The sequence below is a fragment of the Diceros bicornis genome, chromosome 15, assembly GCF_020826845.1.
Source record: "Diceros bicornis minor isolate mBicDic1 chromosome 15, mDicBic1.mat.cur, whole genome shotgun sequence".
In the NCBI taxonomy this organism is placed as follows: Eukaryota; Metazoa; Chordata; class Mammalia; order Perissodactyla; family Rhinocerotidae; genus Diceros; species Diceros bicornis.
Genome location: NC_080754.1, coordinates 14313229 through 14329311, shown reverse-complemented (window position 1 = coordinate 14329311; position 16083 = coordinate 14313229). Strand labels below are relative to the sequence as shown.

Sequence of the window (16083 nt, the reverse complement as noted above, 5' to 3'; positions counted from 1 at the left end):
CTGCGCCCATATAGGACGGTGAACTTAATCGATAAATATTGTGTGCACTCTGACTGCTCCACCAACTGGCCGTTCCCCCGTCTCTCTCCCTCTCCTTGGGCCTCCCTATTTCCTGAGACACAGCAATATTGAAATTAGGCCAATTAATAACCCTACAATGGCCTCTAAGTGTTCAAGTGAAAGGAAGAGGTGCACATCTCTCACTTTAAATCAAAAGCTAGAAATGATTAAGTTGAGTGAGGAAGGCATGTCAAAAGCCTAGATAGACCGAAAGCTAGGCCTCTTGTGCCAGTTAGCCAAGTGGTGAATGCAAAGGAAAAGTTCCTGAAGGAAACTGAAAGTGTTACTCCAGTGAACACACAAATGATAAGAAAGCAAAACAACTTTATTGCTGGTATGGAGAAAGTTTTAGTGGTCTGAATAGAAGATCAAACCAGCCACAATATTCCCTTAAGACAAAGCCTAATTCAGAGCAAGGCCTTAATTCTCTTCAATTCTATGAAGACTGAGAGAGGTGAGGAAGCTGCAGAAGAAAAGTGTGAAGCTAGTAGAGGTTGGCTCATGAAATTTAAGGAAAGAAGCCATCTCCATAACATAAAAGTGCAAGGTGAAGCAGCAAGTGCTGATGTAGAAGCTGCAGCAAGTTATCCAGAAGATCTAGCTGAGATCATTAATGAAGGTGGCTACACTAAACAACAGATTTTCAATGTAGATGAAACAGCCTTATATTGGAAGCGGGGGCCATCTAGGACTTTCATAGCTAGAGAGGAGAAGTCAATGCCTGGCTTCGAAGCTTCAAAGGACAGGCTTACTCTCTTCTTAGGGGCTAATGCAGCTGGTGACTTTAAGTTGAAGCCAATGCTCATTTACCATTGTGAAAATCCTAGGGCCCTTAAGAATTATGCTAAATCTACTCTGCCTGTGCTCTATAAATGGAACAACAAGGTCTGGATGACAGCATATCTGTTTACAACATGGTTTACTAAATATTTTAAGCCCACTGATGAGACCTACTGCCCAGAAAAAAAGTTTCCTTTCAAAATATTACTGATCATTGACAATGCCCTGGTCATCCAAGAGCTCTGATGGAGATGTACAATGAGATTAATATCATTTTTGTGCCTGCTAACACAACATCCATTTTGCAGCCCATGAATCAAGGAGTAATTTCGACTTTCAAGTCTTATTATCTAAGAAATACATTTCATAAGGCTATAGATGCCATAGATAGTGATTCCTCTGATGGATCTGGGCAAAGTAAATTGAAAACCTTCTGGAAAGAATTCACCATTCTAGATGCCATTAAGAACTTTCATGATTCATGGGAAAAGGTCAAAATATCAACATTAAAAGGAGTTTGAAAGAAGTTAATTCCAACCCTCACGGATGACTTTGAGCAGTTCAAGACTTCAGTGGAGGAAGTAACTGCAGATGTGGTGGAGACAGCAAGAGAACTAGAATTAGAAGTGGAGCCTGAAGATGTGACTGAATTGCTGCAATCTCATGATAAAACTTTAAAGGATGAGGATTTGCTTCTTAAGGATGAGCAAAGAAAGTGGTTTCTTGAGATGGAATCTACTCCTGGTGAAGATGCTGTGAAGACTGTTGAAATGATAATAAAGGATTTAGAACATTACATAAAAGTAGTTGATAATGCAGCGGCAGGGTTTGAGAGGACTGACTCCAATTTTAAAAGAACTTCTACTGCGGGTAAAATGCTATCAAACAGCATCGCATGCTACAGAGAAATCGTTTGTGAAAGGGTCAGTTGCTGCGACAAACTTTCTTGTTGTCTTATTTTAAGAAATTGCCACATCCTCCCCAAGCTTCAGCAACCACCACGCTGATCAGTCAGCAGCTGTCAACCTCGAGGCAGGACCCTCCACCAGCAAAAAGATTATGACTCGCTGAAGGCTCAGATGATGGTTAGCAGTTTTTAGCAATAAACTATTTTTTGATTAAGGTATGCACATTGGTTTTTTAGACATAATGCTCTTGTGCAGTTAAGAGACTATAGTAGTGTAAACATAACTTTTATACGCATTGGGAAACCAAAAAATTTTTGTGACTTGCTTCATTGCGATATTCGCTTTGTTGTGGTGGAGTGGAACCGACACTGCAGTATATCTGAGGTGCTCCTGTATTGGTATGTGACTCAGGTCACAGTCATTTGTCTGTGAGCTCACGTGACTGCACTAAGCAGATTTAACTGCTCTTTGCCCTGTGCTTCCACAGCGTTTTGTTCACATGATGCACTTGGGACACTGTAGTAATTATCTCCGTATTTGTCACCAACACCTGAGTGTGAGTTTTTGAGGGTGGCGTCATGTCTAATTCATGTGCATATCTCCATACTTCGTAAGTTTCTGGCATATAGCAAGCACTGAATACATGTGTGTAGAATAAGTGTAAGCATGATTTCTTGAATGAACAGCTGTTTAGAGAGTTGCCTATGAGAGGTAAGCCTAGGTCTCCTGGTCCTCTCCCAAACTTCTCTTTGGTCCATCCATAATTCTCTAAAGAGACAAGAGTTCACTCTCCGCACCTTTTCACCTTCAGCACCATTTATCTCCATTTGTTCTTCTAGTTTGACCTATCTGGGTCAATAAAGAGCAATGTGTCAGAAAACACAGAAGACAAAAATAAACCAGAAAGGATGACTAAAGGAGCAGCTATGATAAAATACCACATTGAACAATTTAAAAGGAAATGTCCTAGAGAGTAGATTTCCTGCAAATTATGTCCATGTAAATTATCTTCTAATAACATCTCCTTGGGGTCTCCCATCTCACACACTTGAATTAGGTCTTTGAGAAAAATGCAGCATTTGTGGAGAACTTGACTCCATACTGACAAGTGCAGAAAGGCTGAGGCATCTTCAGAATATACAAAATATAGCCCGCGTGAGTCCAAGGTTCAAGACCAGGGGACTGTTCAGCAGTTTCCCACACCAAAGAATAATATCTTTAAACCTTGCCAACCCAAAAGGATAAACTCCTCCTATCAGACTGGATTATTTTCCATGGGGCATGTGGGAGAATGTTAATAATAACCATCCAACTGTCAGCAAAATCTGAGAGGTCCATGCGGCCAATTGAAGTTTTAATCAGGTGTCTATTGAATTCATAATTATTCACAGTGCAACAAAGCAACTGTATAAGGCAGAACACTTGGAACCAGAGGATATTGATCAACTTTTTTATGTGCTGAGAAGCCAAGGGGCATCCTACTGTCTGAGGACAGCCATCAGCCTGGGAATCAAGAGAGCCGGTCCTGGTCTACCCCCAACTAGCTGGATGAACTAGAGAAAGTTGGAGTAAATCAGAGGTTTTCAGGGTGCTTTCAGACCAGGAATGTTGTCAAACAAAGTATTTACATGTAAAAATAAATAGAAGTAGAGCTTCTCTGATTAAAGGCCTGTCCCTGATAGTCCCCACTCTTGGTCTTGAAGTGTCCCCGGGGCTCCAAGAGAGCACCAGGGCTCTGCAGGGCACTATGGGAATTCCACTGCCCTAGATATTCTCCAAATCAGTCTCAACATCCAATGAGTTGTGTGAGTCAAAGGGTTTTCAATTCCACATATGGGAGGCATTTTGAAGCCCTCTACATATGGATGGGTATCTATCTTATTTTGAAAGACTTCCTCTTCCTCCAGTGTCCAATAAACCCCAATCCTTACCCCCAAATAAGACATTGTATAAGTAATTCACTAATTAGAAATTCTTCCTCTATTTTGCTAATTATCACCCTGCTCTGTCTCTGAACAGATGGCATCGTCTTTGGTAAAGTGACACCCTACAAGGGCACTTGGTCATCCCCCCAAATGAGCTTTCTCATTTGACTGAACAATCTTTCAGTTTTTAACACAAGAGAAAGAATAGTATGAAGGTTTAGGGGAAAACAGGAAAATGTTTATAGTAGGAGAAAAAGTTACATTAAATTAAATATTCTACTATAAAATTCTCCTGCTTTCATTGAGCCTCTTGGTGTAACCCTGGATGTCAGTGTGTGAAATAAATGGTATTGATGATCTGGCAAAGGAACTAAAAGTTTCCATGTCACAGCTGGGTGGTGATGTAATGCACATAGCTAACCCCCACCCCCACCCCCAAGCTGTCAAGATAGTTGGGGAAATAGTTAAACAAGAAATAGTAGAATTCATGCAGAACAAGCAGAACACTAGATGAGCATTGGAGGTTGCTTAAATGGTACTGGAAGTTCAGGACAGATTTCCTGAAAGAAGTAACATTTTAGCTGAAATCTAAAAAAAAAAAATAAAAAAATAAAGACACTAATTTCAAACTCAAATCATCTCATATTGGATATAATAGTACCTGTGGGTGAGGGCAGTGGGTTTGGCAAATTGCAAAATGTAAGATTTGGCTTTGAAATAATTTCCACTGGGTTCCATCTATACCTTTCTCCCAACTCGGAAATGTTCCACAGGTACCTCAAACTCAGCACGCCCAAACTAAGCATATCTGCTTCCCTCCACCACCCCTAAACCTGCTCCTTCCCGTGTATCCCTATCTCTGCAAAGGCTATCACCCTCCACCCAGGTACCCAAGACAGCTGTGCCTTCTCTTTCACCATCCAGTTCATCGCCAAGTCCAGCTGATACGTCTTCCTCTCTATCTCCTGTGTCTGTCCCTTTTCCTTCATCCACACTGTCACTCTCCTTCTCACGTCCGCATCACCTCCCACCTGGAGGACCTCATCGGCAACTAAGTGGTTACAGTACTTGGTTACAGTACTTCCTGATTCCAATCCATTTTGTGGACTGCAGCCAGAGGGATCTTCCCAAAACACATAGTTGACCTTGTCAATCACCTGCTAGCCACTCTTCCCACTCCTGGGAGGGTAAGGTTAAATCCCTTTAACACAGCTCATTAGCCCTCTCGGTGTCCTGCCACTCTCCTCCTTGGACCCTACAGTACACTGCAATGAACTTCTTTGTTTGTACAAGGGCCGTTTCCTCTCTTCAAGGTCTTCATCTGCATTGTTTGCTTTCCTAGAACACTCTTTCCTAGAACAGTCTTTCCCTTGTTCCTGTTATCCTGGAGAATAATTCCTATGTATCCTTCAGATTGTAGTTAACTTCCCACCTCCTCCAGGAGGCCTCCCTGGACTCCCAAGTCTTGTAAAGTTGCCCCTACTATACTCTTCTTCCAGCAGTGACGTCTACCTCCCCAATCATTCTACATAGGACATTGTGTCATAACTGCTTGATTAAATGTCCATTTCTCCAACTAGACTGTAAGCTCTTTGGAGGCAGGAGCCATGTCTATCCGGATCATCACTGAACCACCAGTGCCCAGGAGAGAGCCTGGCATATGGAAGAGAATGAACACATATGTATTAAACAGAATAAAAGAAACAATGAATTTCTCATGTTACCTGTCAGCATCCTTAACAACTGATGGGCCATTTTGTTTCTCTTCACCCTTAGCCAGTTCTCTGAGGGCTTTTCACCCATTCCTGACCAAGTTTCTCAGTGGCTGCTTTTTGCCTTTGGGATAACGTTTAACATTTAATCTTGGCATGACACATAAGGCTCATTAGCCCACTTTCCCAGCCTCATATCCAAAACTTTCTTTAAATGAAATCTATGCTCTGACCACTCCAGACTGTTCCGGTTTCCTCAAGGTCACTCTCATCTCTCGCTCCTTGGTACCTCTGCATTGTGACACTCTTTTTTCCACCTGTAACACGTGGATATTTACTACTTGCTCTTGTCAAGTAGTCCTTGTCATTCACCTGCTTGACATTCTTCCCACTCCTGTTAAGGTAAAGTTAAATCACTTTAACGTGACTTTAACCCAAGGGTCATCTCCTCTTGGGAGCCCAATCTACCCAGCTTTCCTCCTCCTTCCAGTGACTAGATTGCGTGTTGGTTTTCTGAGTATTTTAGTGTCCTATGCATTCTTCTCCACAGGGTTTGAATTTTGGCTTTCTTCTAAGATCATAACTTCACAAAGAGCAGGGAGAATCGTCTTCATCTCCATATTCACTTCAACTAACACAGTACCTGCCACAAGGGCATTCAATAAATATCCTTTGAATAAACGATTTTCCTTGAGATGAATACATTTTTTGAATATAGGCAATGAGAATGAAAAGAAGCAAAAGCAATAATTTTTTTTTAGCCAAACTGACACAATGTGCTCACACAATTCTTACAATTCTTATGAGGATCTACCTGGGTACCTCCTGCCAGGACGATGACCTGAACTCAAACCCAGGGAGGAGGGGGGACACTGTCTTCACCTTTATCTGTTTAGCATTTTTTATCTGGTTTCAATTGTACCTTAAGAATATCACTTTCAGTATATAAGCCTTCAAATCATACATGTTCATAAAATATTCATCTCAGTTTGACACAGTCTAGGAATTTTTCAGTTCCCCCATTACTCCTGCACTCTAAGATATTTGCATTAGCAGGTACAAATGCTTCCTATTTTTCCCTTTATTTTGCTATTGTCAGGTCTGTACAGAGAAAAAAAAATGTTGGATAGGATATTCTCTCCAAGAAGAAATAATACCTTACAGCCAATAGTTCTAGAATAATTGGAAATTAAAAAAAAGCAACCTTTTATTCTCTTAGAAAATTTCAGCTGCTTAGCAGACAATGGATCCAAGAAAGACTGCTGATGTTTCATAGATAACACAATCTAGACATGCCCCTCAGAGCAATGCAGGCCTCTGTGGCCAAATCCATTTTCTCTTGGAGCAACCTAGAGATCTACTAACATAATCCTCCCAGGTATGTTTGATCGTCATGAGTGTTCAGAGATATAATCCAAACTCTTATAGATGTGAGAAAGTAGAAGGACTGCTGCTTAACCACAGGTGTAAATACTCAAACAGATTTGGTCACAGTTGTCCTCCACCTAAATTTGGGTCTTTTTTCTTTTTTTTTTTGTGAGGAAGATTGGCCCTGAGCTAACATCTGTGCCAATCTTCCTCTACTTTATATATGGGATGCCACCACAGCATGGCTTGATGAGCAGTGTGTAGGTCCGCACCTGGGATCCGAGCCTGTGAACCCCTCAAACCCATGAACCCCAGGCCGCTGAAGCGGAACATGCAAACTTAACCACTACGCTACTGGGCCAGCCCCTGAATTTGGGTCTTGACGGTGTGTTCAAATTCTTTTCACCTGTACAAACACACCCACTTATTACAACATCTATAAATAACCCCTCCTCCGCAGGCCTGGTTTGAAACTCTCATTAGAGTTAGTTAGTATTTGCAAAGTGGTTTGCACTTTTCCCAAAGGCAAAGTTACAGGACAATGAAGCTTTCACTAACATTACCTCTAGTGTGCCTGGACTTATATGCTCTAAGAGGCTGGGGAGATATGTGGAGCCAGCTTGTCTATGGAGTGGAGGTCAGGTCAGATCATGTGCTAGAAACCAAATCCTCAGCCTCAGGAGCACATCTGACACAGCAACATGCAGGTGACAGAGCAGGCTCCGAGGATCTGAACCGTCAGTGGGCATGATTTGCAGGATCTTTATAAAGAGATCTTTATTAGAACGCGGGCGCTCTTGAGGGTGAGGCTAAGGTCATAGCTCAGTGGTTGTGCACTGGTGATGGGTACTATGTGTGTGTGTGTGTGGGGGGTGATGCATATGTTTGGAGGCATCATGAAGCTATTCCAATGGCTAAGGAAGGAGCTACAAACTATGTACAGAGATTTGTTCAAAGGAAGGCATTTTGTAATGTTCCTACTCTTGAGCTGGAAACAAAATGACTGGGTTAGGAGGACAAGTGATGGGGAAACGAGGAGACCAGAAGCAAAGCTAACAATATGGTCCTGTCATGGAGAGCTGAATTTTTCCCAAAGGCTTTGGATGTCTGGAAATGACAAAGTTTGACAGCTGAACATGGGACGGGAGGACAGAGTAAGTAGCTAAAGAGGATTTTCTGGCTCTCTTGATCAGCTGGCCTCACACTGCATTTAAGAGTCCCTTGGTTCGCACTTCCTGGGCAACCTTCCATGTACCCTTCCCTTAACGCTCAGTCCCTGAGGGGATGACCATTCCAGTTCCCCTGATCTGATCAGACAGAAAACACTGAGCCACACGGCTTAATTGGAAGGTTAGCTCCTTGACTAGACTGTAAATTATCCGAGGTTATGGACTGCATCTCACACTCTCTTTTGTTGTCCATTTCAGGCTCAGGCTTTCAATACTTGAATGTTGTGATTAAGGTAAAAAAAAGACACATAATAATAATAACAATTATTATTTTTTTCTGCTTATTTTGTGACAGAAACTCTTCTAAGTATGCCATATGAATTAATTTAATTCTCACACTGACTGAATGAGGTAGTACCGTGATTATATCTGCTTTATAGAGAAGGACACTGAGGCACACACAGGTTAAGTAACTTGTCCAAGGTCACAGAGTCGTAAGGGGCAGAGTTGGGGTTCAAATTCATATACTGTGGTTTTAGCGTTAATACTCTAAACCAATCCACGATTCCACCTCTTACAGACATGTGTGACGCCTGAATTCCTTGCGGCTTTTGTGTGATGGGGGTGAGAGGGGGGAAATCTAGGGAAGTGATGAACCTTCTTAGAAGAGAAACCCACTAATGGGAACACCAAAGTCATAGCCTCTTTTTATTCCTCACCATGACCACTCAGAGAAAAAACGTAAAACAACAACAACAATCTATTCCCACTTAAGGGAACATTTTGGCCCCGTATGATTTTTTCCTGCCTGGGTCAGACCTGGTAGATTCAACTTGGTCCTCGGTTTTCCACAACTCCAAATCCTGTAGGAGATGGGTTTGTTCTAGGGCCAACTCACGGCTCATGGTATCCTCAAAGAGGAGCCAACCTAAACTTCTTGATCCACATGTATTTTGCACCCTTTTGGGGTGGTTCCCCCAAATCTCTTTTAGATGCACCAGACCTGATCCAACTTCCACAGCACGATTTGAATAAGATCTCTTTATCCCGCCCCCGGGGTGATTTCGTCTCCATGTCACACGTGTGGGAAGTGAGTGTGGGACCACAGGAGAAGAGCTATAGAAGTCACCACGTGGTCAAGGCAGAACTGCATGGGAAAGGATAGGATTCCAGAAAGGTAAAAAAGAAGAGAAGGGAATGATCATCAGCAAGAAGAGAACAGAGAACCGTCCGGGAATAGGAGAGCAGGGAGGAGCGTCTGAGCAAGGATTGACCCCGGAAAGGGAGAGGCCGGGAGACAGGCCAGGTCAAGGAAGGAAGGAAGGTGAAGAGGGGAACAAGAAACAAAAGCAGCTGAGGCTGCAGCCAGACAGGAAACGTGAGAAGCTCAAATTTGACAGGGGAAGAAGGAAGGCAGAAAGGATGCAGGTGAAAGAATTGTTCCTAGGACAGAAGTTCCAGGAGAGTTCTGCTTTGACTCTTCTGACCATTTTACTCTGCCTCAGAATCTTCATTTTTAATGCAGCTCAGTGACAAACCTTATCTGGAGCTACAGGAATATTACGTAAAAGTAACAAGAAATGGTTTGGAAATGTTCAGATTGCTTCATATGGCTATTTACACAGGGTGAACCTAACCAAACTATTTAGTTTAGCTGTGATCACCATTGAAAATGATGGTGTCTGCAAGCCACCTTTCAGCATTCTTATTCTCCGGTTCCATACATTAAATTATTCACTTAACAGTCACCAATGATCCAGCCGCTACCCTGTACTGGGACTTAGGTTATAAAGAGAAATAAGTCATATTCTCTGTGTGCAAGTTGTTCATAGATGATGTGGAAGACAGACACCTGAAAATAATCTGCTGAGAAGTACCATGATAAAGATATTAACAGCACATTACTGAGGGGCAGGAGAGGGAGTCCTCCAGCCATTTCCCAAAACACCCCCATCCCTTAGCTCATTTGGTGTATTTCACCTGGAAAGCCCCCTTCCCAGCCCTGGCTCCCAAGCCACATCCCTTAAAATTTTGACCATTCTTTAAATTTCAGGTCAAATGCCATTTTTTCAACAAAGTAGTTCCTAATCTTAAAAGTTGGAATTAATCTTTCCATTCTGTGTGCTTCTATAACACTTTATTTATATCTCTGTTTTAATATTTACCCAATTAGTTTTTCCAAAAATTATGTATGGTGAAGGTATATATATATACAGCAAGGTTGATGCCTGATTCATCTTTGGGTCTCCCAGGCCTGAGCATGGAGGTTTCCTAAAATGTACTCAGGTCTGTTCATTTAGAAAACTAATGTACAGTCTCTTTTTGGAGGCAAAAGTGAGAAGACCCTGCTTCATTCTGGCAATTGAGAGTCCTTGTTTTCACAAGCCAAAAATAATTTCTTATTTTGAAGAGGCATAAGAGAAACGGCCTTTAGACTTAAATGATGCAATCATTCTTCCCGTCTCTTTCTACATTTACAGAAAGAACAGGTAAAAACCAAAGAAACAAACAAAAATCCCTCAAATTAATCAAAGAATTTTTAATTTGGAGAGGATTCTATATTTTATTTAATCTAACATCTTAATTACAAATGAGGAAACTAATTCCTGAGAAATTCAGATCCTTCTTCAATATCACACAACCAGAATCAACAATATCAAATTTCAAGACCCTTAAGTTCAATGGTCTTTCCAATAGACCTTTCTAATAAAAAGAAGGGAAAAAGCATGGTTAAAAAAAAAAATAGCACTAAAATATATAAAGAAAAATAATTCATTGAAAAGCTGTATACATTATAGAAAAAATTTTTCCTATCAGTCCATTTGTCCATAAAGAACATTGTGCTTTCACTAACATCAGCAAAAATGTAGATTTAAAGCTTTAATTTAAAAATCTGACTTTCGCAATTTCCAGATTCTTTATCTTTAACGTCTCCAATCATTCTACACAGCTGGCAATCAGAATTGTTCTGAGGTTCTTCTCCAAGATATTTCAATGTGTTTGGGTGACAGTGGTCATTAACAGGTGGTCTTAACAGGTGTGGAAGCCAAATAATACACCAAGGCTTTGTTGAGAGGTGTATATTCACACTTGTTCTCTCCCATCGCGACTTAGGCAAATGCGGCAGATGCACTCACATCTGACGTAGTTTACTCCTTCCCAGGTCTGCTACTAGTGCCAGAACTTCTGCCTTTCCCCTGCCCTTTCCCATGTCATGCTGCCCCACCCCCATCCTGACAGATCTGACCCAATCTTACAGATGTCCTAGGTCCACAATGCGAACACATATTTATGTGCACACACACACACACAAAATATGTCTAAGCACTAAATTTGAATTTAAACTTACTAGGTTCCAATTCTAAACAGGGATATACATATATACACACACACACAATTGTAGAAAGGGAAATTTATATATATTTACTCAGATATATAATATGTACACATATACATCTGTCTATGTATGTATCTATCTGTTCACAGTGATATGTAATCACTCAGATAAAGACCACCCAGTTTTACAAGTTCTTTCATTCGCTGCAGAGGATGGTCTGTGAAGACTGGTTTTCAGTTAGAGACTACCCCCCGCCCTTACTGCTGCTCTGCACCTTTCAAGGTCCCCTTAGGGACACAGGGACAGTGTATGGGTTTTGAAGCCAGCTACATAAGGGCTTAAATATTAGTTCTGTTATTTACTATTTGTGTGATCTTGAGAAAATTACTTAACCTCTCTGGACAATAATTTCCTTATTTCCAAAATAAGGATGCAGAGGTGTAAGGACTTGGGATAACGTATGTCAGTGGTGTTGCACGGTCGTGCTCAGTAAACAATAGCTATTATGATGAAGGTGATGATGAGGGGGAAGAGGATGAGAGGAAGGAGGAGGAAGATGGTGGCCTCCACTTCCTGAATGCCTTTTGCATTTCAGAATTTCTCTGCAAGTCTTGGCAGAACTTGACTGCTGGCCTTTGGCTGGGGATATGAAGCCTGAGGTAGAGGAAAGAGACCTAGTGGTGTGGCGGGGGTGGGGTGGGGGTGGGGGTCCATGAATGGCCAGCACTAAATATGTGGTTTTCCTGTCTTGATCTTATATATGCGCACACTCATGTCCCTTCCGCTGCCAAGAGAAGGGCATTCGCTGTAGTAAATTCAAGACATTTTCAGCACTCAAGGCTTTTTTTTTTTTTTTTTGCTTAGAAGGACTGGACTTCACAAAACAGGGTGAACAACTTCTGCCTTCTCCATGATGGCTAATCACCAAATTTCCAGTTACAGGAGGAGGCTCCTGCTCTTTGCAAACCCTGGCAATTCATAACTGTGAGATACCCCATAGACTGCAGAATGAATGCCCAGCTCCTTTGTGGAGTCATGGAGTCAGAGTGCATAGCCAAGCCATGGGCAGAGCTACAGCTGTGCTGTGAGCTGTCCAAAGTACAACAGGAAGAAGGAAGCCGCAACCTACCTGGACATGCCCTGAATGACAGAGCTATTCAGGGCCTGCCTAAGATGCCATTCTGTTTGCAAACACACACTTCCTGCCCTATCACCTGACAAAACAATTCCACTGGAAAACCTGAAGACAAATGACTAATGTTAAAGAGGCCTGTGCATCATTTCAGCGATGACTCCACAGGCATCCATTAAACACGGAAAAGACCTGTTCTGAACGTGACCATCTGGCATTTCCCAAGGAGCTGTAGTCAAAGGCTGATAAAACACAAGTGATCATAACTATAAAGAGATTTTGCAACACTCTCCTTGCTCAAAAGCAACAATAGCCCACGAGGACAATGAACATGGAGGGCTTCCAAAAGAAGAAGTGAGGAAGGAAAAGGCTGCATCAGAAGCCAGCACTGCTCTTCCTCGTGCATAGAAAGCAAAGACCTGGGGTTGCATGAGGTCATCTTGTCAGCCACCAAAAAGGCAGATTGCTCCCGGGATGCCTGGGAGTCTGTCTAGGAGTGAAGTCAACTGCTGTGTCTCCAGGTGAGAGGAAGGATTGGCAATAGTCCATCCCCAGCTCCTAGGAGCGCTTTCCAAGCACCAGCATCTAGGACTTTGCCCGGCACACTAGGCCAAGATCACTGTAGTCTGAAGTCCTTGCCGAGAAATCGTGCTTTAACCAGCTTTTGAGTGGAAGGAAGAGGATACATTTAACAAATCTAATGAGAGTGATGTCAAGGTATTAAACCCCCAGGAGAGAGGCAGTGGCTGGAGCAGAAGTGCTTTTCAAGGCTTTGGTTCTAGATCAGCCAGCAGACACCTGTGTATATATAGACAAAGCTTCCAACACCACCACCCCATCACACCTAATGACTGCCTGTGACCAGCACTTGCATTCTCTATTTCTGACTTCTCCAACAACAGAAATATGCCTTTATACTCGGTCGGGTCTGAACTTATTCTCGAATTCTAATCTGTTTTTTGTTTTTTTCTCCAATATGCAAGGTCAGACAAATGAGAAAGGAAATACTTTTCAGTTTGAATTTTGATCCAGGTCTAAAATTAATGACTCTCTATTCATTACCCTTGGTCTCTCCTTTTTCCTTTAAGTGATTCAAGTAAATGCACCCCTCACATACCCTGGCCCCAACAGTAAGAAGGTAATATTCTTAGAATGAGGCTATCAAGTAAAAACAAAACAAAGACACAAACAAACAAACAAACAAACAAAAACCGTGCTTCCATTCTCCTAAATCTCTTTGCCAATGATGCAGTGTGCTTAAATCTCCATACAGCAGCTGCTTCAGTGTTAAGTTTTTGGTTTGGAAATAAACACAGGTTTAGTTAAGGTCACTGACAATTATTTTCTCAGTACAATAAAAAAGCAACACAACCCATTAAAAACACTAAAATGGCAGAATCACACACTGGGAGAGAAGCAGGAATAGAATACCTGGGATTGCCAGATTGGAAAGCGGGACGTTGTGGAGGTGAGGGGGGAGCGAGCCCATCCAGTCGGCATTGCAGACCTCCGATGATGTCTTTGTCCCGCTGGGGTTGGGGGAGCAGATGGTCCCCATCCTGAGTTTGCTCCTCGCCTTCCGCACCGCTAGCATCCCTGTCTGCTACTCAACAAACTGCCTAGGGTCAGCCCAGTGCCACTCACTCAGTGATCATCATTGCCCAGGCTCTAGGCATTTCAGGGCCACCTTTGTCACGCCAGTCTTGCCAAAAGGCCTTTTCTGCCTGGGAGACGGGACAAATAGGTGGTTCCCACCCCCTCAGCACCCGCAGTCCCCACCCTCCCCGGCCCAGCCGCTGTTTCACTCCCTTAATCTGCTCAAACCCGGCTCGGTTAAACTTCTTAGGTTCCCCTCTGGAGCCGGGGAAGGCAGGCCCCTAGGGATAAATCTCACAGGAACTGCCCGCCCGACGAGCAGCCACGCCCGGAGCCGCCACACGACAGGTGCTCACACCGCAAATAGACGAGCCGGTGGGTCTCGACACACGTGAGCGCCCGGACGCACCATCGCCGGCCTGGTTTATCTTCTGTGGATGTCACTGGGCCGGCACCTAAGCTGGCCTGCCTGCTAGCCCTCCCGGCTTCCCGGCACGGACTCCGCTGCCCCGGGGCTCCCGGAGGCGCTTAGAAGTGTAACCGGCGGCGCCCGCTCCCCGGCGGCCCCGCCCCGCCGCGCACTGCCGGGCAGATTTGCCGGGCGAGGCGGCCGGTGATTGGCTGCCGGCGGAGCGCGCTCTGATTGGCCCGCGCCCTCCCCGGCCGCCCGGCGGAGAGGCTCCCAGCGCTCGGCGGCCGCCGCCTCCTCCCTGCGGTCCTCCAGCCTGGCTGTGTGTAGACAGAGCCCGCCGCAGGGGCTGCCGGCAGGGAGGCTTGCAGGCTCGGACCAGTCGACCTCAGACAGGTCTTCTTTCCTCCAGCCTGTCGCGCAAGCAGCCCTCAGATATTAGAACCGACCACAGATGTTTCTTTCCCTCCTCAACACACACACACATACACACACACACACACACACACACACACACACACACACACACACAATGACAACTACACAGAAAGTATTGCATTCTCAATAAACCACAGAGGCAGCAGAAATACGAGAGGTAAAGTGGCTGAGAAAGGTGCTGTATCTCATCTTCGGATGACGATATCAAGGATGGTCTGTTTCAATCATTTCATAATTAAGAATCACATACACACCACTTATTCCCATTTTACAGAGGAGGAAATAATGATACTTTACATTTGTATTGCCCTGTTGTTTGGAATCTTCTTCCGAATTCTTTGTCCCATTTGCTCTTCACAGTACCTCCACAACGCGGGGAGGGCTGCTGGTATGATCCCCCTTCCACAGGTGAAATGGATGCCTGGGCGGGGCACTCAGGGAGCAGTGCACGTGGTGTCACTATTTGGGAATCCATTTCAAATGAGACTCTCAAGCCCATTTCCCTGCTTTCGGCAGTCCCCTACTCTTCAAATGGTACTTTTCCATGGTGGTAAACTATAGGGTCTCTAATGGTAGGAGGACTTTGCACATCAATAACCACAGGAACATCTTGGCAAACAGGCAAAGGACCCTGGCCTCGATGATGGGGCCCTGGAGGCCTTCAGTCCTAGCCGCTCCTCAGGGACTCAGGAGGGGCTTAGGGAAAAGGAAACAGCAGGCTGTGCGGAGAGCAGACTGAAGGCTGCTATACAGATCTGTAGGGCAGCTGACATTTAATCACCAAACGGCCTCACCTCCTCTCCACAGTAACTCCACAGCAGCAATGCCTGCGCCTGGGCCACCTCTCTACACACATACCTCCTGCGGCATGTTGCCCCCTGTTGACATTTTATTAAAATTTCCTCTTCCTGGCTATTCTTAACATTCATTTAAGTCTGCTTTTCAGCCTTTTGAGCTGTATAATGTTACTAAAAATTTTTATTGTCCTGTAGGAGTATCCTTTGGTTAATAAAAAGAAAGTGTACACTATTTGTCATATATCTTCTGATACTGAAAGGGCACTTCAGTATAGCGCTCTCTTTTCAAGTACACCACAGGATATTGAGAATACGTCACCGGGCTGTTTGAGTCAGTGAAATGCCCCGCACCTCCCACCCCCAGAAATATCATGCTGTGAAGGAGGATCCCAAGATTTACTTTTGAAATGTTACGTTTCTGGGCTTCTCTTGAACTTAAAAAAGATTTTTTA

General features: G+C 43.7%; 1 protein-coding gene across 1 annotated transcript in view; it reads right to left on the bottom strand.

The window, feature by feature from the left end:
* The window catches only part of PLCXD2 (phosphatidylinositol specific phospholipase C X domain containing 2), a 49749-nt gene extending 35231 nt beyond the window's left edge, over window positions 1-14518 (bottom strand). The window contains exon 1 of the mRNA XM_058555766.1: window positions 13823-14518. Coding sequence (XP_058411749.1) covers window positions 13823-13985 — 163 coding nt within the window. The 5' untranslated portion in view covers window positions 13986-14518. The remainder of the gene's footprint in view (window positions 1-13822) is intronic.
* Between the last annotated feature and the right edge of the window lie 1565 nt (window positions 14519-16083).